The 26931-nt window shown below is 37.4% G+C and overlaps 3 protein-coding genes across 4 annotated transcripts in view; 1 reads left to right on the top strand and 2 right to left on the bottom strand.

The window, feature by feature from the left end:
- The window catches only part of LOC123872550 (transforming growth factor beta-1-induced transcript 1 protein), a 29232-nt gene extending 6784 nt beyond the window's left edge, over positions 1-22448 (bottom strand). The window contains exons 1-3 of the mRNA XM_045916882.1: positions 22325-22448; positions 9316-9375; positions 2145-2318 (exon numbers count right to left, since the gene is read on the bottom strand). Of these exons, the coding sequence (XP_045772838.1) occupies positions 2145-2318; positions 9316-9375; positions 22325-22327 (237 nt within the window). The 5' untranslated portion in view covers positions 22328-22448. The remainder of the gene's footprint in view (positions 1-2144; positions 2319-9315; positions 9376-22324) is intronic.
- Positions 1-26931, top strand: part of LOC123872538 — a 47306-nt gene that overhangs the window by 14882 nt on the left and 5493 nt on the right. The window contains exon 17 of the mRNA XM_045916858.1: positions 25124-25200. Within this exon, the coding sequence (XP_045772814.1) occupies positions 25124-25200 (77 nt within the window). The remainder of the gene's footprint in view (positions 1-25123; positions 25201-26931) is intronic.
- On the bottom strand, positions 10154-13246 carry LOC123872539 (piggyBac transposable element-derived protein 4-like). Of its 2 annotated transcripts, none has more exons than XM_045916861.1 (2): positions 12322-13246; positions 10154-10306 (listed from the first exon to the last, which is right to left on the bottom strand). In XM_045916861.1, exons 1-2 carry the CDS (start codon positions 12715-12717, stop codon positions 10220-10222), a joined length of 483 nt encoding a protein of 160 aa, XP_045772817.1. In that variant the 5' UTR covers positions 12718-13246; the 3' UTR covers positions 10154-10219. The 2 variants fall into 2 exon arrangements, with proteins under 2 accessions (XP_045772817.1, XP_045772815.1); XM_045916859.1 differs by lacking the exon at positions 10154-10306 and having other exon boundaries at positions 10716-12717; positions 12872-13246.

Below are 26931 nucleotides of genomic sequence, written 5' to 3'. Positions count from 1 at the left end.
TTCAAAACAAGTCTGTAGTGTACATATAAAAGGATAAACTAACCGACTGACTAAAGCTATATCATTCTAATTTTCAAAATTCGAATTTGAATTTTGAATTTGAATTTGAATATCATTCTAAAGCCTCGATGACACGGGGCGAGTTTACAAGCTGCTAGCGAACTCGCTGCCTTGTAACTTGTAAACTCGCCACGTGTCATCGAGCTTTTTCACAATCTGCTTTTGATTATCAGATTGTAAAAACGCTGCTTGAAAAATAGAAAGCCGGGCTAATTTACTCGCCATTCGCTGGCGTGTTGGCCTGTAAGCTAGTTAACTAGCCACGTGTCATCATCACTGCTAGTAAACTATGTAGTTGCGAGCATCTGCGTTTTGGCAGTTAAAGCTAAAGTTCCAACACGCTAGCTAGTTGGCTACTGAGCGAGTGGAATGTTTTGTGTGTCATCGACACTCGCTTACTCGCTCACTCGCTAGCTTTTAAACTCGCCGACTAGCAGCTCGTAAATTAGCCCAGTGTCGTCGAGCCTTTAGTATAGAATGTAACGGCTATACTCATGTAAGTCTGCCAATCTGCACTGGGCCAGTATGGTGGAGTACGGTCTAACCCGTTTTCATTTTGGGAGGAGACCTGTGCTCAGTAGTGAGCCGGGTATGTGTTGATCATGATGATGATAATGGTGAAGATTTTTTTTAGGATTTTTTCTTGTAACTGTACTTCACAAAACTCGATGTTAGACAAATAGGAAGCGTAAACACTACTACTTTTGGAGAACAATAAGGCTTTAAGACTTGACCTAAAGGGAATATAATATTATTAGGTATGTCTTTCATATTAAAAAAAATAGCGAGCACACGAGCAGGCCGGTCACCTAATGTTAAGTGATTACCACCGGCCGGTGACCGCCAATGCGTTGCCGGCCTTTCAGAAATTTACATGAACAACCCCATGTAAGCTAGATTTAGCTTGTTGTTTTGAACATTAGGTATAACATAGGTGTAAATACGCATACAATAGTTGTTAACTAACTGATAAGTACCCATTTTATGGTTAAACACAAACAACTATTGTTTGGTTCAAATATGGAAGTCGAGGAAATATCCCACTCATTTTGCATTCTGCATCCATGGAGTGCATTCAGTGAAATGAGGCAAGGTAATGCTGTTTACGTGATGAGAGTCGCAAACGCAATAACATTTGAAGTATACCTACCTACGTATTTATCTACGAACTGCACTGAAATGGACATATACAAGTACGCTGGAAGAGGTGTGCCATATACAGCGTGTAACCAGAACGCTAGTAAAAACGAAGACAGGTGATAGTAATAAGATACCACCAAAAAAACGTGAAAAAATAAGTTTAAAAATCCCGTATTTTTTAAAAGTTCACAATATATTGCAAATAAAACATCTGACTGACGCTAGAGGTCAACGAACGTTGCGTAAATAGGCCGCTCGGGGTCAATGCTGCGCCGTAGGTGGGGCATTCACCCGAGTTTTGCACGCGGGTTTGCATTGCGGGTTTGAAAAATACTACATCACTAAAACTACAAGATAAGGTAATTTATTTATTAAGGTCATTGGCATTGTGTTTAGGTAGTACGCTATGTTTTTGCTAGCGTTCTGGTTGCATCCTGTAGAGTGACTATTATTGTTGATTTGAAGCACCTGATTGAGTTACTTTGTTGAGATGTTTAATCACTATGCCTACATGCCCAAAGGCCACATAGGAATGCACAGCATCAAAGATCAGATCTCAGGACGGGAACCAGATGCGATTTCACTATCAACTTCACTAATAAAAAACTATTATGCATACAAATGAATACAAAACTGTTTTAAATGTACATTGCCCTTCCATATGATACCCCACTTGGTATAGTTATTTTACTTCGAAAATTGAAACTCATTTAATTTTTTTTTAATGTGATGTAACCACAAATTCACGGTTTTCGGATTTTTTTCTTTACTTATGCTATAAGACCTACCTACCTGCCAAAGTTCATGATTCTAGGTCGACCGGAAGTACTCTATAGGTTTTCGTGACAGACACGACAGACGGACAGACATACAACAAAGTGATCCTGTAAGGGTTTTTCCTTTTGAGGTACGGAACTTAGGGTTCCGTAGTAGAGATTACTCACGTCAGTGATGGGGTCGCCGCAGCCGTGGCAGCGCGGGCTGTGGTGCTGCGTGTAGCACGGCACGCAGTGGACTCCGCCGTCGTGCTGGTGGAACTTGGCTCCGTCGATCGGCTTCCGGCACGTGCTGCACGTGAAGTGCTCGGGGTGCCACTTCTTGTTCAACGCTGTTACTATCTGTGGACAGACAACAACTTGATTAATATGTGTTCTGTCTTTATAGACTAGAACTTGGCTGGAATCAGACCTGCTGGCAAGTGATGCTGCAGCCTAAGATGGAGCGCATGGGTATGGAGGTAATCTACCATCGCCATTCTGAGCAGTTCTGAGCCCTTGACCTAGTTTCAAGTTATCGTCAACATCCTCGTGAAATCTGCCAAGACTTTCTTTTGCCCCCACAGGGGGGAATATGACATCTATTCTGAGTTCTGGGCTAAGTATATCTATCTCACGTCGTCCCCTATGTCCGTGGCATTTGTTCTATATACCTAATCTAAAACTTTCTTCTATATTGTGAACGTAATTTAGGGTCGTTTGATAATTTTTGGGTGTTTTATGTAACGACGTATCGTTGTTCCTATTTTACTGGAATTGTAAAAAAACTTTGGTATAAAATTACTTATGTTTCGGTATCTTGCAAATCAAAAAACATAACCTATAATCGTGTTGTCTCTTTGAAATGTCCTATTTACCATCTGATTTGTCTAAACGAATTCCAAACGCCCATATTTCAGCCGGTCTTTCCATTTCAACTTAATTAGTAAGCTTTACTGACACAAACGACTTTGGTCTCGCTTAGCGCCAGATTGGATTAGCACTGTGCACCAAATATGGTGCAGTTTTGCTATTAATATGTATGAACAATCGAGTAACACGCCTAGGAGTGGACTGAGGCTGTGATCTATAGAGCAAACTCACACTTTGCTCAGACTTAAAGGTACCTACTGTTCAAACAAGACAACGTTAAGAGGATCATTGTCAACGATCCCCCGTCGATTTCCTACGTATGATATTATTGTTCTCATCTCTATCTGCCCTGGTTCGTGTATTCTCGGTTCCTAGATCGGTGCATTTGTGATAACCAATTCTAATTGCTGTGATTGGCTGAATTTACCATGTTCTTGCTGCGACAGTGAGTTTGAGCCACTAGCGGAACAATGTTAGCCGGTCAGAAATGATTGCAATTAGTCAACCTGTATGACGTCCGTGTTCTGTTTTTGATTACAAAAAAGAAAAAATTGTTGTTGCAATCATCAATTTTAGCAAATAGTGAAAGAGAGTCGACCAATCAGAGGTCACAACTACCGTCACACTTTCTGTGAAACTATGGCAGTAGGCTTACCGAGTAATGAAAACAATTTTTCATTCTGTAATGTCATGTGGCAAGTAGGGTTGCCACCTGCCTCTTTTTGATTTACAGGCTACCACCATCAAAAATACGGGGTTTAGATTTGAAGAAATTTAAAAATTTGAAGTATTTGAAGAAATAGGCGGTGGTTCTCTCTGAAATGCATGGAAAGCCTATTTAGATATTTCAGTTTATTTGTAAGTTTTGTATTTTTTCTCTGTATGTTGCCGTGTCTTGATTGGTGAACTGTGTTTGCAATGTGATTTTAAATAAAAGATTTATTTATTTAAATAGCTTTTAAAAACTCTAGTTTTGTAAAGCAAAATGTTATACATTTCATGCATACAATCTTTGCATTTTAACTTAAATTTACATTTAACTTGTAATTCCACCTTCACAGTATCAATACTATGGCCGTAGCCAGGAATCGATTTCGGGAGAGGTTTTATCAGGGCCGGAACTGAATCCTGTCATGAGGAAAATAACATTCGCTCAACTTTATGGGCTAATTACCTGGTTAGTGGAATTTCGCCTTTCAATTTGACAGTGAGATAAAATACAACAATAAAAAAGCGCGAGTGCAGTGAGCGTAAGTGTTTTTGGTTCAATTACAGAAAGAATTAAAGTGAAAGGGAAACGAGTTTAGCCATAGCAAGATTTTATTTTTAAAGCTCCCTATCCATACTAATATTACAAATACGACAGTATGTCTATTTGCCTATCTATTTGTTACCCTTTCACGGCCCATCTTCTTTACCACAATTTTGGTACTTACTATTCAGAGGTAACTTGCATCCCAGACATAAACTTTTTAGCCCGGAAAATCCCCCACGGAATTTTTAAAACTCTAAATTCATGCAAACGAAATTGCGGGGCTTACACCAAGTAATACAAATTCAAAGCGCGAGTGAAGTGAGCGCGAAATGTTTGATATATTTCCAAAAAAAAAATTGGTAAGCAAATGCAAGAAATAGTGTAAGTATTATTTTAGGCTTAGGTTTTTGACGGCTTCCCAGGCGCAGTCGCCATTTCTAAATTTCTGGTCTGGTGGGAGGCTTCGGTCATGGCTAGTTATATGGTTAGTATGGCCCTAACGGCCAAGAAATTAGACTGCATCATCACTTACCACTAGAAAAGATTAAAGTCACGGGCTAACTTGTATAAAAAAAGGCTAACATCCTCAAACCAAGCCCCGCCGCCTTGGCTACGACCATGATCAATATCGAGTGGGTTTCGGCTACGCATTGCCGCAAAAGGAAAATATTCTTTCTACTGGACATAACGTCAGTGTTCGGTTTCGCCAGCCAAGTGCGAGTCAGACTCACGCACCGAGGGTTCCGATTCGGGTATTTTTTTCGACATTTTACACGAGAAATCAAAAACTGTTATGCATTAAAAAAAATATGCATAAAAATAAATAAAAATCTGTTTTAGAATGAACAGGTAAAGCCCTTTCATATGATAACCCACTTGATATATGTAGTTATCTTACTTTGAAAATTGAAAATACTAATATTTGTTCATGAACACATGACAGACGGATAGAAGGACAGATGGACAGACGGACAGACGGAAAGACAGACAGACTGATAGACAACGAAGTGATCCTATAAGAGTTCTTTTTGCTTTTGAGTTACGGAACCCTAAAAATATTTAGTTTTATTTGCCCCGTATTTTATTTTCATAATTACCGGTTTCTCTATCCTGACATACGGGGTAACCAGTAAAATACGGGGCCTCTGGCAACCCTATTCGGAAAACACTGTCACATTCAAGTTAATGTCAAATATTTTGTTTTCAATTACAGAAAGCTGCATCAATCATTATTACAATATTTTCTTTGTTGTGATTGGCTGAATTTTTGAGTTTCAGCCAATAAACAGACTGTTTGCCAATTAAACGTCATAACAATATAAATGCCAGAAAGTTTAACCAAATAAAACAAACTTAATGAGAACCTAGTGAGAATGCAAACGGCACACAATTTATAATACATATTATGTTAGTCGTATATAATAGATATTATAGTAGTCGTTCACTTTGGTAATAGTCAGATTGTCATCAGTAAAATTGATATTGGTCGATGTATCGTAAATTATTGTTTCGGTGACAAATATTTTTATTATCTATTTATCTTTGAACAGAATGGAATAGAATGAAATGGAATGGAATACAATGATAAATTTTTATTCCTGTAAACTCTTAGGTAAACTTCAAAGTGTTTTTGGATGGTCAGAAAAATTTACCACTGGTTCGGAATGCCGTTCCTACGTTTTCTAGGGTTTCGTACCTCAAAATGAAAAACGGAACTCTTATAGGATCACTTTGTTGTCTATCTCTCTGTCTGTCGTGTGTGTCAAGAAAACCTCTAGGGTACTTCCCGTTGACTCAAAACCATGAAATTTGGCAGGTAACCTAACTGCGTAATTTTGGGTAGTTTTTTTAATCGATAAAGAAAGTTTGCGACATTGTTCAATAAAAAATTTGAATTCCAACTCCTCAATCCTGATGTTGCAGGGGACCTGACTACTAAAGCTAATGGGATTTAAAAAGTGTCGATTATTAATTGATATTGAAGGTATCTATACCAAGTAAACACTTTGTCGTTGACCTCAACCCTGATGCTGTAAGAAATTGCATTCCTAAATCCTGGTGATCCCTCGGGATTTGAAAAGGATAATCCGTTTAAATATTCTTACGTGATACAGAAACAAGTTGCATCCCGGGGACGGGCTATTACGGAGAGGCAACTTTTGTTCTGGGAAATGAAAGGATCGGGATTTTTAAAAACCTAAATCCACGCGAGCGAAGCTGCGGGCATTAGCTAGTTGTAAATATATTTAGAAGCTACTATAAGATAATAGATAAGGTACTTATTTCCTTATATTTTTATTGTATGGCAGCGCGCGGTTTTAAATTATAAATTGCACGTCCTGTCCTTTTCTGTAATACATTTTTTTCTCAATATCTACCGCTTTATCTCATAGCAAGAGTCCGTAAGACATAATACAGTGAAAATAAGCAAAATATACAATTTTTGCAGTTTCCACGTCAGTACCTGTCGAATTTTTCTAACAGTGTAAGCAGCAGAGCTGAGTTTACCATCAAGTGTTGATATGTGGGTGTTCCATAGAAGCTTTGCATCTAACATTATACCGAGAAACACGGGGTTCTCCTTTATTTTCAACATATGATTATTTATCAATGAATTTATGTCATTTAAGGTCCTGGTATTGGGCAGTGTGAATTCAACACACTTAGATTTCTTTGCATTTGGAAGTAAATTGTTAGCAATAAATCAGAGAGTGACCTGTGATATGGCATAACACATAGTATACATTGTCAAAAATTATAATATTAAAGCTGTGCGTATTGCGTGAGGAATAGGTTGCAAGAGAGTTGCAACTTGCAGGGTTTGATGCATACGCTATTGCCAGCAAACATGAGACATATTTTTATCTACAGGCAACGTCTGAGTAGGTAACGCATACGTCTAACGCAAGTTGAAATGTATTTAGTTAGACCTATCGACAAGTTTGGAGTCGGGTGCAGTCTAAATGTGGCCCGTGTGTTTAGACTGTCCGTTTCTGTCAGTTTCACGTGTCGTCCCCCGCACTTCACCACCCCGCTTGCACAAATCGAGACAGCACGAAATTTTCAAGATTTCTGGGTGTAATTTCTGGTTTTCGTAGTTCCCACATAATTATAACAATATAAAATATATAACGATAATTTTTTTACTACATAATATTCATTAAATTTTCTAGGTCTGTGGTTTTTCCAAATTTCATTAAATTGCTTCGTTGTCTAGAAAAACGAGCACAAAGTTGGGCCTTTTTTTAAAGAAAAATACAAATCTTTGAGCCCCTGTAATTTTAAAACTACATATTTTTAGAAAAATCTAAAACACCACAGACACAGATATTAGTTTCTAGACTATGTCTGCAAAATTTCATGGACTTTGGTTGCTTAATATTCAAATGAAATGGGAACTACGATTGTATGGAGTAAGTGACGGAGAGAGCTCTGTTAAATCGTTTAGATAAATCTGTCTTGTTTTCACTGAAATTGAAGTCTGAGCAAAATCAAAGTGCGCTCTATAGATATCAGCCTTAGAGTTCACGTCTCTACCTAGAGTAGGCTAGAAACTTATTAAGATTTTATTAAGACTGATACCCGTACGTGTTTAAATCAGAAATGAGCAGATCCGTAGGGGAACGAGAGTAATCGACATAGATCAACGGTTGAGAAGCTAAAGTGGCAATGGGCAACACACGTAGTTCGCAAAACCGTTTCATAGTGCTAGAATCGCGACTTCGGACCAGAAAGCGCAGCGTTGGAAGATTCCCTCCCTAGGTACCCCATCAAACGAGTTACCCGTGGGAACTCTTTAATTATTTGGCAAAATTTTTAGTACTTACTTGGGCTGTAATAAACTATCTCCGTGCCAAATATCAAAATCGGTTAAACGAATGGGACATGAAAACATAATACATATACAGAATTACAAACGGACATACTTTTGCACTTATAGTGTTAGTATGGATTTTGTAGACCAATTGGTCATTAATTCGCCTAGGAAGCATTGCGTATAGCGCCTCCCCTCGAAACGGGGGTTAACTCTTCGGTATGTCCCGTATAATAACATACAGTCCATTAGACCATAACGGAGTGAGTGTGACAACGTAATTGGTTTGTTGTTTTTTTTTTTACAAATTTTATATCTTAGTGTTTATTAACCGACTTCCAAAAAAGGAGGAGGTTCTCAATTCGTCGGAATCTTTTTTTTTTTTTTTTTATGTATGTTCCCCGATTACTCAAAGACCCCTGGACCGATTTGGAAATTTTTTTTTTGTTTGAAAGGGTATACTGTGCAGGAGTCCCATATAAATTTGGTGAAGATCTGATGAATATCTTCGGAGATGGAGAACAGAACTCCTCAATGGATAAGAGCAAATTGCTCGCGATCAGTGTAATAGCTTATAGTAAACAGTAGGGTTTTAACTGGGCATAGCATATTATAGTACAGTGGGGCCACTAAAAAGTGTGAAATAAAAAATTTTCAAAAGAAAAATAAAACCGACTTCAAAAACCACAAACACTAAAAAGTACAAAATAATTTTTGAAGTCGGTTTTATTTTTCTTTTGAAAATTTTTTATTTTGTAGACGGAACACCTGGTGGTTTTAGTTGCTCCTCGCTACTTCGTTCACTTGTTTATTTTCCCAAAATTATTTCTATATTCACATTATTTCCTTTTGAGGTACGGAACCCTAAAAATGCCTACTTTTACCCGACTTTGTAAGAGGTGTTTGTGGTACACAAGAGCTCAATTCAATGCAACTTTATCTGAAGGTGATCTGTAGGTTGACTAAATCAAGTGCCTACGTAATAGAAGTCGCAAGCAAGCTGACAAATTGCGATTAATCAATCCGTGATAGATGTATCGGCTATCACTTATCAGAGATTACAATGACGCGACAACCGGAACGGTCAGATTATGGGACTTTGTTGCATTGTTTACCTATTGTATCAATATCACATCACTTAGTAGGTACTAATATTATGTAAAAGTGTATATCGTGTATTTAGTGGTTTGTACTTCAATCACGCTGCAACGGAGCAACGGATCGGTGTGATTTTTTGCATTGGTGTTAAAGACCTGGAGAGTTTCATAGACTACTTATTATCCCGCCCCGGAAATTTCCACGGGATTTAAAAGAACTAAATCCACGCGGACGAAGTCGCGGACTTCAGTGAGCTTACAATATTTTGGAACCTAATCCCGTAAAGCAGTGATCATCGATGTGTGATCTTATAAACTTACTCTGCCGCTGATTGCTGCATTGCAGCTGTTGCAGATGACCGGTCCTCCATCTTTTGTGGACTGAAACAAAAGAAAACCATTATTATTATTTTTTATTCTGCTATAGCCCTTGACTGCCATCTCACTTGGTGGTTGGTGATGAATTGATGATACGATACCATGACTGAATCACACGTTTTTAAAATTTTTGTCTGTCTGTCTGTCTGTCTGTCTGTATGTTTGAAAAAGCTAATCTTCGGAACGGCTGAACCGATTTTAGCGGGATTTTCACATACAAGTAGAGGATTGACCAGGGTGTAACATAGGCTACTTTTTTAACCGACTTTCAAGAAGGGAGTTGTGTTTTTCTACCTATGTACACCGAAATCTCCGTGATTTCTGAACCGATTTGCGTCATTTCTTTTTTAATCGATAGAGGAACTTTGCGACATTGTTTCATAAAGGATTCCAACTCCTCAATCCTGATGCTGCAGGGGATCTGACCAATCCACGCTGGCGAAGCTGCGGGCATCATACAATAATAATATTTCGATCGACGCGGTATTGCAAGGGAACCCTAAATCGCTTGGTGGAAACTTTTCCGGTAGGGTGGTAAGTAACAGCTATGAGCCTCTCATTAGACTAGATAGGTTGATCATAATGATGACGAAACACTAACAAAAGTCAAAACCCATAGCTATAAATAGAATTATTAGGTCACTAAGCATGACAAACAAAACTATAAAAATAGCGTTATAATTTATGTCATCGATTAAAGATATTTGTATGCGTAGCGTTAAGCCCATTGTCCCTTAGCAGTCATCTCCAAAACCGTCAGTGTCACGGTCGACGCGTGCCTCCATAGTTAACACGTTCATGGACAGTACTTTCCTTTAAGATGTGGGTACTAAGACAGTACTATTTTTCATACATTGCCCATAGGCGTAGTGTCATAACTGAACTTTTTTTTATCATACGATATGACAGTACGGATATAGACGTAAACGTCATAAGGCGTACTGTCACATAGTTAATATTTATACAGTATATAGTTGGCAGTACGTCTTGAGGCGTAAACGCCAATATCCGTAGTGTCATATTTTATGCCGTGGACAATAAGCATAGTGACACATACGCCTTTCGACGTCTATGTTTGTGTGAAGGTAATTTAATAAAACAAAATGTTTGTCGGTAAATTTCAGGTATTTTTATTCAAAAATACAAAGAAAAATCACAGTTACATTTATTTTTCTGTATTGATTACAAAAACAAACGATATTTATAAACTAAATTAAATCTTCTCAAAAATCAACTCAATTAAAATATAACAATCAGTCTTATAATTATTGTAATTAGAAAATTAATAATCAGTCTGATAAATTTACATTTATCATAATCAACTTTATATTTTAATTGGGTACAATATTAATTATGACCATGGTAAGCCTCAAAACATGATGGACACAGTGGGGGCTTATCTGGACATCCCTTACAACGATAGCTCGTTTCCTTTCTAATGTTATTTTTTGAGCAAACTTTGCATTTAAGGAAGGCAAACTTTTTCGAGGTACCAGGCCGAGATAACATTTGTTCAGGCCAATGGCCAGTTGTAACATTTTCAGCAACAGGAATATTGGCTGACGGAGTAGATAATGTACTCGTACTTGGGCGAAATCGTCTGTTATCATGTATACTCCTTTGACTGATCATGTCTTTTGGCTTAATATTTCTTCCACTGATCCCAATCATCACTTTAATCAATTCTTCTCGGTAGTTTATATAATTGTATGTGGGGGCATTGTTTTTTCTATATTTTTTGAAAAGAAAGTAAGCATTCCACACCGCAATATCCAGGATATGGAAGAATACCTTTTTATACCATCTGATGGTTTTTCGAGGGCACGAATAATATGAGATCATTTGATCGGACCTGTCTATACCTGACATATTTCTATTATAAAGCTCCACTTCTGCAGGTTTTGGTCTTGTCTTGCCAAATCTATTTCTTACTTCAACAATCAAAGGGTGTTGGGCCGTGGTAATCATCACTACTGGACGTTTATCTTTCCAATTTGAAACGTAAATTTTATCCTTCCTGGCCCATACATGCTCACCTTTCTTTAGCTTTTTCTTTACAATATATGCAGGATTTCCTTTCCGATTTGTACGCAAGGTTCCAGTGGAATGGGTTTTCAGATCGAGTAATTTCCTTGATAAATTTACTGAATTATAGAAATTATCCATAAAAATATGATGACCACGTAGCAAATAGGGGCGCATTAATCTCAAAACTAGTTTTTCAGTCTTAGATTCAGTTTCACTCGTGTTTTCTTCTATTGCTTCTTTACCAGAGTACATTTTTATATTTAGCACATAGCCATCGTGAGTGGTCAGTTCGTAAAACTTGATGCCATAGCGGGCTTTTTTAGACTTGATATATTGACGAAAGTGCAAGCGACCCCGAAACAAAAGGAGCGATTCATCCAATGAAAGTTCTTTATCAGCATTATATACTTGTCGAAAGTTTAGTGTCATCATATCAATAAATTTTACAATTTTATTTTCGCCCTTTGCATCCAATTCTGATACGTAAATACAGCGTAAAATTTGCTCATATCTCCGTCCTGACATCACGAAGCTAAATATGGGATGATAATAAAGTGGATCAGATAATGAAAATACGTGTCGTTGTTTAGGACATTTTATGAGACCTTTGAGGAGTGTAAGTCCGAGAAATTTCAACATTTCTTCAGGTGTAACTTCACGATACGTAATTTTGCGGCTGTGTCTAGTATGAGGCCTATTACTGTTGCATAAAGTTTTTCCATAATTGTTAGTACAGTTTACCAGGTATTCTATATAGCTTGATGGAAAAACAAGGTGAAAAAAATCAAGAACTTGGCTAATGCCATCAATATTTACGGTAATACCACACTGAGAGCTATCAAAATTGAAATCTGGTATATCAGCAATAGTGGAAGACCACGATTCTTCTGTAAGAGGTTCAGTTATATCGGAGGACCTTTGACTATAAGTAGCAGTATCAGGGTTTGGTAAATTAGTACTCTCATTTACATGCACATCAGATGGTAATAGTTGAGTATGTTCATGACTTACGCGGATGTCAGAAGTTACTATATCCCTTTGGTTACGTTCTTCAGAGTCATCTGTATCACTAGAGGAGGTGGAATTAGAGTCACCAGAGGACACTCTTGCTCTGTTACGTCTTACTTGTCTAATTTGTGAAGCCTGAGCTTCGTCCTCGGAACTCGAACATCCTTCACCCGATGGTTCATAGTCTACGTCAGATCCAAAGCCTCCATCATCAGCAAAGGGGTCTTCACATGATTCAGGAGAAGACACTGCATCAAATAGATCCTGGAGCCGCTTTTGCTCTTTTTCGTATGAATCGCGAAATGCCATCTGAAAATTATTTGTTTCGAGTTTAGCTCAACTAAAACACGTTATAAACATACTTTAGCCTCATAAATAAATAATTTAGATATGTAACTACACTAATAATAGTATTTAGTATTTATAAAATAACAAAATTACGGTGAAATCAAGCAATACTTACTTTTGCAATAATGATTGCGCGCGAAAACACATAGCGACCTGTCGGCGCCCCGCAACTGCGCAGTACTGGACAGTTTGTATGAAAACACGGCGGCTATGGGCGTAGTGTGTGTAAGAAGGGAACCAAAAAAATGGGAATGTGTGTGTGTAGGTACCTTCTTTGAACATTTTTTTAAATATTGTGTGGTGACAGTACAAAGTCCAAAGAATGTCTGCGGTGACAGTACATGTTGCCCTTCCCTGTGAAAGCCTCTAAAATAATACGTCTACAAGCGTACTGTTTTTATGTGAGTAAAAATTTCGACGTCAACAGGCGTACTGTCGTATTACTTTTGACGCGATTGACGCCCACAGGCAGTACTGTCCACGAATGTGTTAATAGCGCTTTCTTTGATGTCACGCTATGTCCCTGAGGTCACGCCCATCATGCCAACTCGAAACATCGCATATTGTCCCTTAGCAGTCGTGTCCAAAACCGGACAGGGTCACGGTCGACGCGTGACTGCATAATTATTAGAGCTTTCTTTGAGGTCCCTGAGGTCACGGGCTATCATTTGAACTTGGGTCTTAGACCATCAACAGGCCTATTGTGTATCTTAGTAGACCTAATACACGATGACAGTACATTATAGCCAAAGCGATTTATAGATTTAGCGACTGTGGATATTTGAAATTTTCACTCAATCTATTGGAACAACTGTCAATGGCAAAGATATGGCAGTGTTAAGGCCATTGTCTCTTAGCAGTCGTCTCCGAAACCGTTAGTGACTTCACTGTTAATAGCGCTTTCTTGGATGTCACGCTATGTCCCTGAGGTCACGCCCATCATGCCAACTCGAAACATCGCATATTGTCCCTTAGCAGTCGTCTCCAAAACCGTCAGTGTCACGGTCGACGCGTGCCTCCATAATTAATAGCGCTTTCTTTGATGTCACACTATGTCCCTGAGGTCACCCCCATCATGTCAACTCGAAGTGACCTGATACTGAAAACTAAAGATACTACGTACATTTAGTGCAAAACTAAATTAACATCTGTCATCTTCGTTAACCAGTCAAGAGGCGTGTACCCAATTGTCAGTAATTATAAAGCAATTAAAGACATCAAAGTAGGTCATCGTATGCACATATGAGTATGTATCTATCGCTAACTCAATACTATGTCAATAGCTTCCATGTCAAGCAACCATTGGCAAGTCCCGGGTGAATATATGTACTTAGGTGGTACCATTGGCGTGCAGCTCATAGAAGCATAAGAGCACTGCTTAAATTTGTAATTGCTATTTTTCATTGGCCTGCTAGTAGATGATGAGGAACCCACCGTATTATTATTCCAAGATTATTTTACCATTATGTGATTAAAGAAAAGGAGTCACGACCTCCAGCGATGAGGAATATGACTCCAGTAAATAAGTTTCTACCTAAAGCCTACCTGGAGGTACTAATCGCAGGTCGGGGGTTCGATCCCGGACACGCACATCTAATTTTTCGGATTTATGTGTGTTTAAAGTAATTAAACATCTGCTTTAACGGTGAAGGAAAACATTGTGTGGAAACCTGCACGCCTGAGAGTTCTCCATAATATTTTCAAAGGTGTGTGAAGTTTATCAATCCTCACTTGGCCAGCGTGGTAGACTATGGCCAAGACCCTTCTCACTCTGAGAGGAGACCCGTGCTCTGTAGTGAGCCAGCGATGGGTTGATCATGATGATGATAAAATGCCTACCCTGGATTCAAAGTTCAGACCCGCCACTGGTAGGTACCTACTTATCTATGGTATCGATATAATAGCTCTAAGTAATAGACTCTACTACTGCACAAGCAATTTAAAGTTGGCAATTCTGTACCTACATTTTGTTTCTGTAGTTTAGGACTCACAAGATTGCAAAAGTTTTATTAAGGAAAACTAGTCCGAAGCAATTAAATTTTATAAAAAAATAACTAGATACGTCAGCGTCTATTTCTAAAATTGAAATCCTTTTAATAGCCGTCTTTTAAGTCTAAGCAAGTGTATTTTACAAAATGTTATGAATAATGCTGATCGAATCAATTATTTAATTTTCCTTGATTTTCAGTCACGTATCTACATACCTACTAGCTAAGTATATTTTTTTATGATATTTTCCTGAAAATGAGTCATTTGGATTATTGAAAGTTATCGGCAGTAGGTGTACATGTAAACCGATTTCGTTTTGTGTTTCGAAATAAAGAACACTGTAAAAGGATTATCATTTATCTTTCAAGTTACATATCTATATTTTTATGGCATACATCCGGTCCGATGGTTTTAATTTTTTTTTGGGTTCCATACTTCAGTAGGAAAAACGAAACTCTAATATAATAGGATCAATTCGTTGTCTGTCTGTCTGTCAAGAAAACCTATAGGGTACTTCCAGTTGACCTAGAATCTTGAAATTTGGCAATTAGGTAGGTCTTATTAGCACAAGTAAGTAAACGAAAAAATCCGAAAACCGAGAATTTGTGGTTACATCCATTTACATTAAAAAAAAATGTGTTCACGAAAAAATCATTTACTAAATCACATAAAGATGATAATGATGTATGATGATGCGGAACCCTTCGCGCGTGCGAGTTCGACTCGCACTTGACCAGTGACATAAAGATATAAAAAAAATTGGTGGTTACCTATTATATTTTCTCCCAACAAGTTGTATGTATAAAACGTTCCTTACTCATATATATCTTTGCATGGAAATTACATGACATTAGGTAGCATAATATATTAGCAGTGTCTATGTCTACCCATTGCAGTAGCTATGTTATTGTCCTTATGTCAATTCAAAAACCACTTTATGGTCATTTATTTGTTTGCGAGACAATGTCTTGAATAAATAGGTACTATTAATGTCTTCATTAGTTGTGTGTTGGTTTGTATGTAAAACAACGTAGGTACTACTATTGCGCATATTATCCTTATAAACTGTAAGATCTTCGTGTGATAAGGCAATTTCTATTGTAATGGTTAATTAAAAATACTGAGTGAAAAACATGACATGTACAGCATTGGTAGGTACTTATCTACCTACTGTTTATTAACCCCCGACCCAAAAAGAGGGGTGTTATAAGTTTGACGTGTGTATCTGTGTATCTGTTTGTGGCATGGTAGCTCCTAAACTAATAAACCGATTTTAATTTAGTTTTTTTTTTGTTTGAAAGGTGGCTTGAACGAGAGTGTTCTTAGCTATAATCCAAGAAAATCGGTTCAGCTGTTTGAAAGTTATCAGCTCTTTTCTAGTTACTGTAACCTTCACTTTTCGGAGGTGTTATAAATTTTTAATTTACACCTGTGTTTTGATATGTTGAAACGAGTCGTAATCTATACTAATATTATAAAGAGGAAACCTTTGTATTTTTGTATGTTTGTATTGAATAGGCTCAAAAACTACTGGACCGATTTCAAAATTTCTTTTACCATTACTTAGAGGGATTCTTCCGAATCCGTATAGGCTATATTTTATCCCGGAAAATAGAAAAAATAAATGTCCACCCGTGCGAAGCCGGGGCGGGTCGCTAGTTTAAAAATAATTAAACACTGGTCTGGATTTTGAGTCTGAAGATTGATCTGTAACAACTGGCCAAGTGCGAGTCGGACTCACGCAGGAAGGGTTCCGTACCATTGTAAAATAGAAGAAAGAAAGAAGAAAGCAAAATAATTTATAATATTTAATGCCGCCTTTGCACTCTCATGTACTTATAATTTATTCTGTTTGTTCTGTAAATGTTTGTGTGTGAAATAAAGAATTCTAAATAAATAAATAAATAGGTACTTTTGTAGGGAGCGACTGACACAGAAAGCGGCGTTAAAAATTCGGTCAGCAAAATATTCTCCTGCGAAAAATTTTCAGTGAAACAAGCAGAGTGGCATATAGTCGCTTATTTTTACTGTTTGATTTATATCAATTGTACAATGTGTGATGGCTTCAATCTAAATATCTCGGCAGTTGTAATAATCATCATTCTTGGATCTAACTCCACTAAAAATATTAATGTAGTTGCCTTTTGAATCTTCAGTAGAGTTTGATTGGTTAAATATTCAAATGTAAACAAAACTACGTTTGTATGGAGTGACTGACGGAGAAAGCGGCGTTAAAAATTCGGTCACCAAAATATTCTCCTGCGAAAAATTTTTTTAGTGAAACAAGCAGAGTGACATAAAAACGCTTATTTTTACTGTTTGATTTATATCAATCGTACAATGTGTGATGGCTTCAACCTAAATATTTCGTCAGCCGTAATAATCATGATTCTTGGATTTTACTCCACTCTAATCTAGTACGAGACCTCCAATGCCCTTACGGAAATACTCTTCGCGTGGGAAGCATTGTGATCAGAACTTCTATACTACTATAGTATTAATAGTTTAGGCGTTGGGGTAAATTAGCATATAATGAATCTGCGTTTTTTGCACACTTTCCAAACATTTTTGGGATTTGCGCTGTCTAGTGTCATCGCTTGCTAATTACGCTGTGACGCCATTATTATAATTAACTTTGACAATAGTAATACCACAGTTTTACGATGTACGTAAATACCCTTTTCAATGGATATTTTGTCAAAAACAAGACAGATAGGTATATGTTGGACGTATTACAATTTAGATTTTGCTGGCATGTATTCTTCTAGCCACAGGCATCTGGCATGTATTCTTCTAGCCATTCTTCTAACATTACATAGAACGTTTTGGATGTAAGTGATAATCGTTTTGGTCTTTGGCTTTGCGTCGGAATCAGCTAGGTACCTTAATCTAAACATTTATCCTGAAATTCCATGATATACCTACCTATTAATTATTTTTGCTGACAATTTACTGGGTTTTAGCTAAGCCGACTTTGGAACTCATCCTTCTGGGGTTTACCTAACCTGGTACCTTCAGCAGTGCGACTCAATCCCAACAATTTCAGCAATCCATATTTATCTTATGTGAATACATAGAATAGGTACAATTTTTCACTAGGAATTCGGCTGCCGTGCGAATTCTACCGGGACTTCAAACATTTTCAGCGCACTCGTTACCAATCTAGTTAGTCACCATTCCAGCATGCATGCCAGCTATTTTGGCAGGCACCTGTCCCGCATGCCTAACGTGACCATACGTCCCGTTTCGAACGGGACCGTCCCTTTTTTCTGTTCTCCGTCCCTTTTTCCTGTTCTCCGTCCCTTTTTTCTGTTCTCCGTCCCGGTGTCCCCGGAAAAAACCTTGCGACGCAAAATTGACCCGTTCTCCCAACTTTTTAAATTTTGATAAGGTACGAAAATAGGTACCACCTACCTATTTTCTTTTTGGTAAATAAATTAAAATTTAAAAGTTATTAAAATTCTTCACCGAGAGCCTAGGCCGGTGTTCGTAAAGGAAACTTTTAAGCTTAATTATAGCGACATCTAAAGTTTTCTTTTTCCCAAATTATTGATGTAAATAAACCGACGTCCCGTTTTGAGTCAAAAAATAAATGGTCAGCTTACGCATGCCCAACAATAAGAGATCCCGCGGACCGTGTGAAATGGTGAGGTGTGTGGATATTTATAATTGTAATCCAGTCGGTGTCCGCCACGCGTAGAAATAGATTTTTTATGCTCGTACATTAACTATAATAGATTTATCTTGTTTTGCCTGTGGGTGGACTCTCCACTCGGCTGCAAAAGATTTCGTTCTTTAGAGCGCGGTGAAAAATATCTGAGTATCTAGATACTTTGACAACAGCGTGAGGCAACCTGCATGCCTGAACCGTGCTCCGCAATGTTCTCAAAGGTGTGTGAGCCAACTTGGCCAACGTGTTGGCCTATGGCCTAAAGCTTTCTCAGTAGTTGACCGGCGATGGGTTGAGATTATAATGATTTACTTTGAAGAACCTATTGTAAGTAAGAAAGTAAGTATATAAAAGGAAAAGCTGACTGACTGACTGATTGACTGACTTATCTGTCAACACACAGCTCAAACTACTGGACGGATCGGGTTGAAATTAGGCATGCAGATAACTATTATGACGTAGACATCAGACAAGAAAGGATTTTTGAAAATTCAACCCCTAAGGGGGTAAAGGGGGCGGACGAAGTCGCGAGCATAAGCTAGTCTTAGTATATATTTATGATTGATGAACAAGATTTATAACTTTAAAATATATACGTTTCAAAGTTCAAACACATAAATCCTACTATTAGTTACAAAATTCTGAAATAATATTAAGAACAATTTTTTCCGATCGTCCCTTATATTTCTGATGTGGCCATGACCAGACAGAAACATGAAATATGATGTAAAAAATACTTTCTGGCACCCAGCCAAGTATTAGTGAAAAGTCAATGAATCCACAAGTTTTTGACGACCCGTATGGTAAAAATAGTAAAATAACAATCGCAGTGATTACTTATAGAATTTACTTCTCTTAACAACTCTTGTTTAAAAGTAGCTATTTGGTAAGCTACAATTTTTTTTGCCGATATCCTATCCTCCTAATATATATAAAACACAAAAACCGGCCAGGTGCGAATCTGTCCGTCTGTCGTGTCTGACGAAAAAACCTATAGGGTATACCTATAGGGTAGGGTAACCGTTGAATTAAAATCATATCATCATAGTTTTTGATTTATTGTGCAAAATGTCGAAAAAGTACGACTACATTATGGAACCCTCGGTGCGCTAGTCTGACCCGCACTTGGCCGGTTTTTACGCACTATACAGTACAAATTCTAGGTTGCCACTATACCTAACAATTCAACAAATATTACCTACTCCTAGAAATCTCTATCATGGCATACTGTGGTTAAACTGCGGCTCGATTGCAGTTGAATGACAGCTACAATGTCACGACCGCAATCATCTCTGATTGGTTGACGCTCGCTCACTATTGGTTACAATGTATTGTTGCAACAAGAATACCATAAATTCAGCCAGTCACAACGATTGCGATTGTAATAATGATTGATTCAGTTTTCCCGCAATCGAGCAGCTGTATAAAACTAGAATACGCGCATTCAGAACAAGAGGCCAACATCTTCAGAACAGCTAATAAAAGACGAGATGGATGTGAGGATGTAAATAATTTAGTATTTTCAGATAATTCCCGCGTTAGACACTAGCTAGTTCTGTGTAGTTACTAACACTAGGTACTGAAATAACGGTTGAATCATTCCGGATAGCCTGGGTACCTATATAACATCCTATATTTGTTTGGTTCAGTTATATCTTTCCACAAATTAATTTAGATCATAAAAACGTCAAGTGAAATCCGTATTGACAACAAAGCGGTAAGCACTGTGGTCTTGTGGTCTTATTAGTGGAAGGTCCCGGTTTCGATTCCCGGGAGGGGTTTGAAATTTTATAATTTCTGAATATCTGGTCTGGTATGGTGGGAGGCTTCACCCGTGGCTAGTTCACCCTAATCTTTACTGGCAAAGCCGTGTCGCCAAGCGATTTAGTGATCCGGTACGATGATGAATCTCACCTGATGGTAAGTGATGATACAGTCTAAGATGAAAGCGAGCTATAAGCTAACCATAATATGGCAGTTTTCATGAAACCCATACTCCTTTGGTTTCTACACGGTATCGTACCGGATAACACTTAATCGCTTGGCGGCACGGTTTTTCCAGTAGGGTGGTCACTAGCCATGGCCGAAGCCTCCCAACAGACTAGACCAGAGATTTAGAAATTATAGAATTCCAAATCCCTGCCGAGAATCAAACCCGGGACCTCCCGAGTCCCGGTATTAAAACTACACCGTTTTCCACTGTGTCAGGGACGTCATCTAAATAATGATGATAGAGTAAAGTTATAAACTCGTAGATTTCAGTGTAAAATTCACGGATTTCTATTTGTAGTTAGCAAGGACTCGGACGCTTCTGTCGGGGCTCGTAAACAAAGCTCTATAAATAGGCATTATATTATTATTGTTTGTGTTTCCTTGCCGCGCGCTATCGCGTCGGCCAATTTGCGACATTTCTCATGTTTTAATTGATATGATTTCATCATGTAAATAAATCTACCGTGTTGAATGTTGTTAATCATCTCATAATTAAGATGTTAGAAAACAGTAATAGAAATACCTAATGATTATATGGGACCTCAATAGCTCAACGCTTAAAGGAGCGGACTCAAATCCGAAAGGTCCGCGGTTCAAACCTCACCAGTCGATTTTGACGGTCTCCCTGGTGCAGTGGTAAGCGATGTGGTCTTATTAGTGGGAGGTACCGGGTTCGATTCCCGGCAGGGGTTTGGAATTTTATTGTAATTTCTAAACTGGTCTGGTCTGATGGAAGGCTTCGACCGCGGCTAAGGTACCACCCTACCGGCAAAGCCGGCCGCCAAGCGCTTTAGCATTCCGGTAGGTAGGTACGATGCCGTGTAGAAACCAAAGGAGTATGGGTTTAATGAAAAATGCCATACCCCTTCCAGGTTAGCCCGCTTCCATCTTGAACTGCATCATCACTTACCACGAGTTGAGATTGCAGACAAGGGTTAACTTGTATCTGAATAAAACCTACTTCCAGCACAAGCTTCTTAGTTGGAGGTGTAAGAGAATAGGTATTAGTCATGATAAGCATTGCTAATATCATTTAATAAATAATTGACTAGCTGATAGCCGTGACTTCGTCCGCATAGATTTATTTGTGTTATCTCAAAACTTTTTGATTCTTCGAGATGCTGTTAGCTGTCTTTGTTTGTTAATAAGATAGATTCAGCGGTTCAACCGTTTAAGGATAACAGACAGATAGACACACTACATTTTAAATAATATTAGTATGGAGTGTGTATGGATTGAAGAATTGACTAATTTGTCTTGGTCCTTAGCTCCTTACTAATTAAAAAAAATACCTACAAGCCTAGTGCTTATAGGTATACTTGCATGGGTCACACGTCGAATGTTGGTCTATTTGTTTGTATTCAGTGGTGTAAATACAAACGAAAAATAAAATAACGAAAAATTCTCCTAAACGATGCCAACTATTCAGCTAATCTTTAAATAACCAACGTAAATTCATTCATTTTCGAAATTATTTTCACTACCTACCTATCTACACTTATATTATGAAGAGGTAGAGTTTGTAAGTTTGGATGTAGGTTCCAGAGTTAATAATCCGATGGACTGGATAAAAAATATTTTACCTTCCCGATATTTTAAAAATTCTTTCACTGATAGATAGAGCATTATCGCCCGAGTGCTAAAAGCTATAAATTACATCACGCAGAAATAGTGGGGAAAAGCTAGTATTAATATAATAAAAATAATAGTACTATGTATGAAGTATGTAGATTGTAGGTAGAAGTTCCTAATCTAAGCCGGCTTTTTAAAATCACAACAATTCCAACCCGATAAAATCTTAAATTAAATCCAACGTATTTTTATAAAAAAATAATTTATTTTACTTGGAAAATAAGTTTAATTTGTTTTATTTAACAAAAAAGCTGGTTTAAGTTCAATAGCAGTGTAGACACTCACCATAATGTCGTATTTAGTTTACTAATTCGACGTAACACACGAACACTCACAATGTAACCACGAAGTGGACTGGTGGTCCGAGCGCGCGCTTTTAGTGATGTTATCTGTGCTGAGCAGTCAATTGTATCGATAAAGCTAGTTCCAGTAATGGTACGGCTCCAATATCGGAATTCGGCAAATGAATGAATGAATGAATACTTATTGATCAACAATAATAATTAATTGGTTACATAAGCTTACATGGAATCCCGGCTTACATGGAGTGATGCGAGTTCAGACAAAATATCACATCATACTAATATTGTAAAGGCGAAAGTTTGCGTGTGTGTAGGTGTGCGTGTGTGTGTGTTATACCCTGGATTAACACATGGATAGGCTACTTTTATCCCGGAAAATCAAAGAGTTGCCAAAATTTTTAAAATACCTAGGTACCTCTATATATACGAATGAAATCGTGGGCATCAGCTAGTTTGACAGTAGTTTGGCATTCGGCAAATTAACTGGCCAAACTGTTCGTGATACGGTGGATGTTTTGTGTTTGGCTAAATTTTAAATAAGTTTGGTAAATCAACGGACTGGCAGACACGAAATTCTTTGACAGCGAACAGTACTACCTGTGGTGTATTAGATATATCCCGAAAATACAATGAGTTCCCGCGGAATTGAAAACCTATGTATATTAACGTCATCCATTCGGATTAGAGCAAATGTGTGGAACGATATGATTGCCGTCGGCCACACAGTTCGTAATAACACAAATCATTTGCCGAATTCCGATATTGGAGCCGTACCATAACAAGGCTAACGTGATCGATTACTACGTGAACGCTCTTTATCTTGCAGATAGTAATCAGAATACTTGGAATGTTATTAATTGGAAATAGTTTTACTACGGATAAAGTCATGGACATCATCTAGTACCTAATACTTATTTAAAATTCTCGCTAAAGAAAGAACATCACTAGCCAAGGATAAAAGTTACAAGTCGATTATCTTGTATGATGTAACCCATGCATTTATAGTAAATTGGATAATTGAATTAATGATCTGCATTAACTGAATCTAAGAGTTTCAGTATTATTCCTACATCTGGAACTAGCGAATTTGCTGCCTTATTAAATTCGCTATGCTATGTCATCAGTCGCGCAACTTAGGGTCCTGTAAGATATGCCACAACGGTAGTCAGACCACAGCGGCAAGAAATTGGCCGCGTTAGAACGCAGAAAGTCATCAAAACGCATGCAGCATAGAAATAATCGTTACATTGCGCGTTTTAAATACAGTGATTGAATACGCCAAAAGTCAAAACGCGATGCAGCATCGATGCAAACGCAAAATCACTGATCGCTGATCCTAAAAACAACATGTCTGCTATGGTCCATACACCCAAGACCACATTAATAAAATATCTGCGACCATCGAATCATTCTTAGTAATTTATGAATGTGGCATCGCAATTTCAGTCAGTTCCGACTCCTAGCGACTTATCCGCCTTGGTGTGGTCCGTCTGAATAGACACTTAATGTTAATGGTTTTGTTGTTTAGCTTACTTGATGTACATATTTTATTGATGACCATCATGCGATTTTATACCTATTCTTACAAACTTTATTTTAGTATTTATCAGATTACTAACCGATTCCAAATTCAATCATGACGTCATCTTAGAGATAATAATATACCTACTTGTAACTTTATCTATATCATTGCCAGCAAATTGTTGATAAGAGGAACACTTCAAATATATTATGTGTGTTACCTATAGGGTGCCCATAATCTGATACCCGCATAACCTGTACGTACCCACAATAAGATGGATAAATGGCACTGAAAACTTTCATCGATACATTTTGCGATAGATTCGCTCAATAATAAATATACGTACATCACTATTCACTACGTAGAGCTATACAGGCATAGGGTATATTAGTAAAAAGAAAGAGATGATCAATAAGTTGTCGATAAAATCAATCGATAGAATCAGTAAGGCCACCACTGTTAGGGCGAAAATGTATTAAATTAAACTTCTTATCTTGCATGACGTAACCGGTGCATTTATAAGGAATTGCACGGATTGGATAAAACTTCTGTCCTTCGAACTTATTTAGGATTCCCGAGCCCTTTATAAAGTACTAGCTGATGCCCGCGACTTCGTTCGCGTGGATTTAGGTTTTATAAACAATAACAAGGGAACTCTTCAATTTTCCGGAATAAAAAGTAGCCTATGTCCGTCTTCGGATATGTATGTATGTATTTCTTCAAATAGGTATGATACCTGAAATTTCTTCGGTGTGATTTAGATTTTTCAAATTCGCGGTGGAATTCTTTGATTTTCAAAGACAAAAAGTAGCTCCGTTGTGACGTGATTGAAGAACAAAGCAATAAACCAACAAACAAACACACTTTTGCATTGTTAATAATTAAGTATTTAATTTATTACCTAGTACCACGGCTAGTACTAATCGCTAACTGCACTACTTATGTTTTCTCTTTGATGCTACTTTTTAACCCCCGACCCAAAAAGAGGGGTGTTATAAGTTTGGCGTATGTATCTGTGTATATGTATGTGGCACCGTAGCTTCTAAACAAATGAACCGATTTTAATTTAGTTTTTTTTGTTTGAAAGGTGGCTTGATCGAGAGTGTTCTTAGCTATAATCCAAGGAAATCGGTTCAGCCGCTCGAAAGTTATTAGAGGTTTTGTATCAGGGGTTTTAAAATTTTTAATTTAATTTTACTTGTAATCTACGAGTATTTCGTCTATGGTTCCTTTCAATATTTTTGTTTCTAATTTTCATAGGCTGGAGACATAGACCCAACGCGTTGTGAAGTGACTAGACTGGTGCGACAGCTATGCGGGGGCGACAATATCTCAGGGTGAGTTTTGTTGCTGATTTTCAAAGGCTCGATAAGTATACCCAACGAGCTGTGAAGAGATATACTATATACCAGGGCGACAATGTTTCAGGGTGGGTTTTGAAGCAAAGCTCTTTACCCCTAATTTACCTTGGGTTCCTTGGGTACCTTGGGTCGCCGATGATACCACCTTGTTTTATTATGGAAATAAAATAGAAGACATAATTAAGGATGCCCAAAATGACCTTAACATACTTAATATCTGGTTTCAATGTAATTTGCTTACCCTTAATGTAAAAAAAACTCACTATGTAATATTTGCAGCTAAAAACAAAAAAATTAACGACTTTGAACCACTTAAAATAAATAATATTACTATTAGTAGATCAGATTGTGAAAAATATTTGGGATTAACTTTAGATAATAAGCTTACATGGAAACCACATATTAAAAATATTAAAACAAAATTAGTATCTCTTACTGGAGCCATTCGCAGTATTGTACGTTGCTTACCCCATAAAGTTCGTTATTTAATCTACAACTCACTTATAAAGCCACACTTAGACTACCTAATCCAAGTTTGGGGATCAGCAGCTAATACTAATCTTAAAGTACTACAAACGGCACAAAATAAATTGATTAAAGTATTATTTAACTATGATTTTTTAACCTCAACAGAAAAAGTATATAAAGAAACTAAATTAATGAACATAAGTAATACCTACAAATATTACACTTGCATCCTAATCCGAAAATTATTAACAAAAGAAATACACTCAAACATAACCTTTACAATTAAAAATAAATATCCTCAATTACAACGACTAAGAAGTGCCAACAACATAATCTTACGCGCACCACGAACTAACTATGGTAAACGAAATATTACATTTGAAAGTGCTCAATTGTATAATAAACTTCCCAAAAATATTAAAGAGTGCAAAAGTATACACACTTTTAAAAAACTACTAAAAACCCATTTTATGAATAAGCCTTAAACTATAAAAATAACGTAACAAAAATAAGTAATAACTTGTCAAATATAAATAATGTTTTTTCATGTCACATCTAGTTCGTTTATGAATCTATGTAATCTATATAGTGAGTCAGCTCAGTCAGCTCAGCCGTGGCTCGCGCTGACTATTGGACCTCGCGCGTTCGTATGTTTTTTGTTGCGATGGTACTTTAAGAATTAAAGTATAAATCTACCCACTAGTGTAATATTATAATATTATGTATGTATTAGAAGTTAAAAATCGAAATAACATATCTTAATTGTCTACTAACATATCTATAATTATTGTGCGCTCTAAAATGTAATTTTGAACTCTGTAACATAGCCTGTAAGTTTCATTTAAGTGGAAATTCCTTTATGGAACTAATAAAAGTCTTAAACCAGAAACCAGTTCCTAACGTCTCTTGGTTTTTCGAACTATATGCCTTGCCCATTGCCACTTCAGCTTTGCAACCCGTTGAGTTGTGTCGGTTACTCTGGTTCTTCTACTGTTCTAGGGATGTCGAATAAGTTCTAAATAATTTGTCAAACACCAAAATTGTTCTCATCCCATTAATTAAGTAGGAACATCACACCCACATGATTAACACCATAACGGCGTATTTCGCTGACTAATTACCCGATGGTGTCTGGTACGGGGGTATGGTCAAATATGGTCTCGCGCTGGTCAAAACGAACGGCTGGTTACATTCATATTCGACCCACGTGGTTCTGCGATTAATAATATCATGACGTCA

Source organism: Maniola jurtina, chromosome 15 (assembly GCF_905333055.1).
Source record: "Maniola jurtina chromosome 15, ilManJurt1.1, whole genome shotgun sequence".
NCBI classification, from domain to species: domain Eukaryota; kingdom Metazoa; phylum Arthropoda; class Insecta; order Lepidoptera; family Nymphalidae; genus Maniola; species Maniola jurtina.
The sequence above is the reverse complement of the archived record's forward strand: the minus strand, read 5'-3'. Positions and strand labels throughout refer to the sequence as shown.

Bases quoted from the DNA above. Each gene is read 5' to 3' on its own strand.
- LOC123872539 (XM_045916859.1), bottom strand. From the start codon at position 12,717: ATGGCATTTCGCGATTCATACGAAAAAGAGCAAAAGCGGCTCCAGGAT.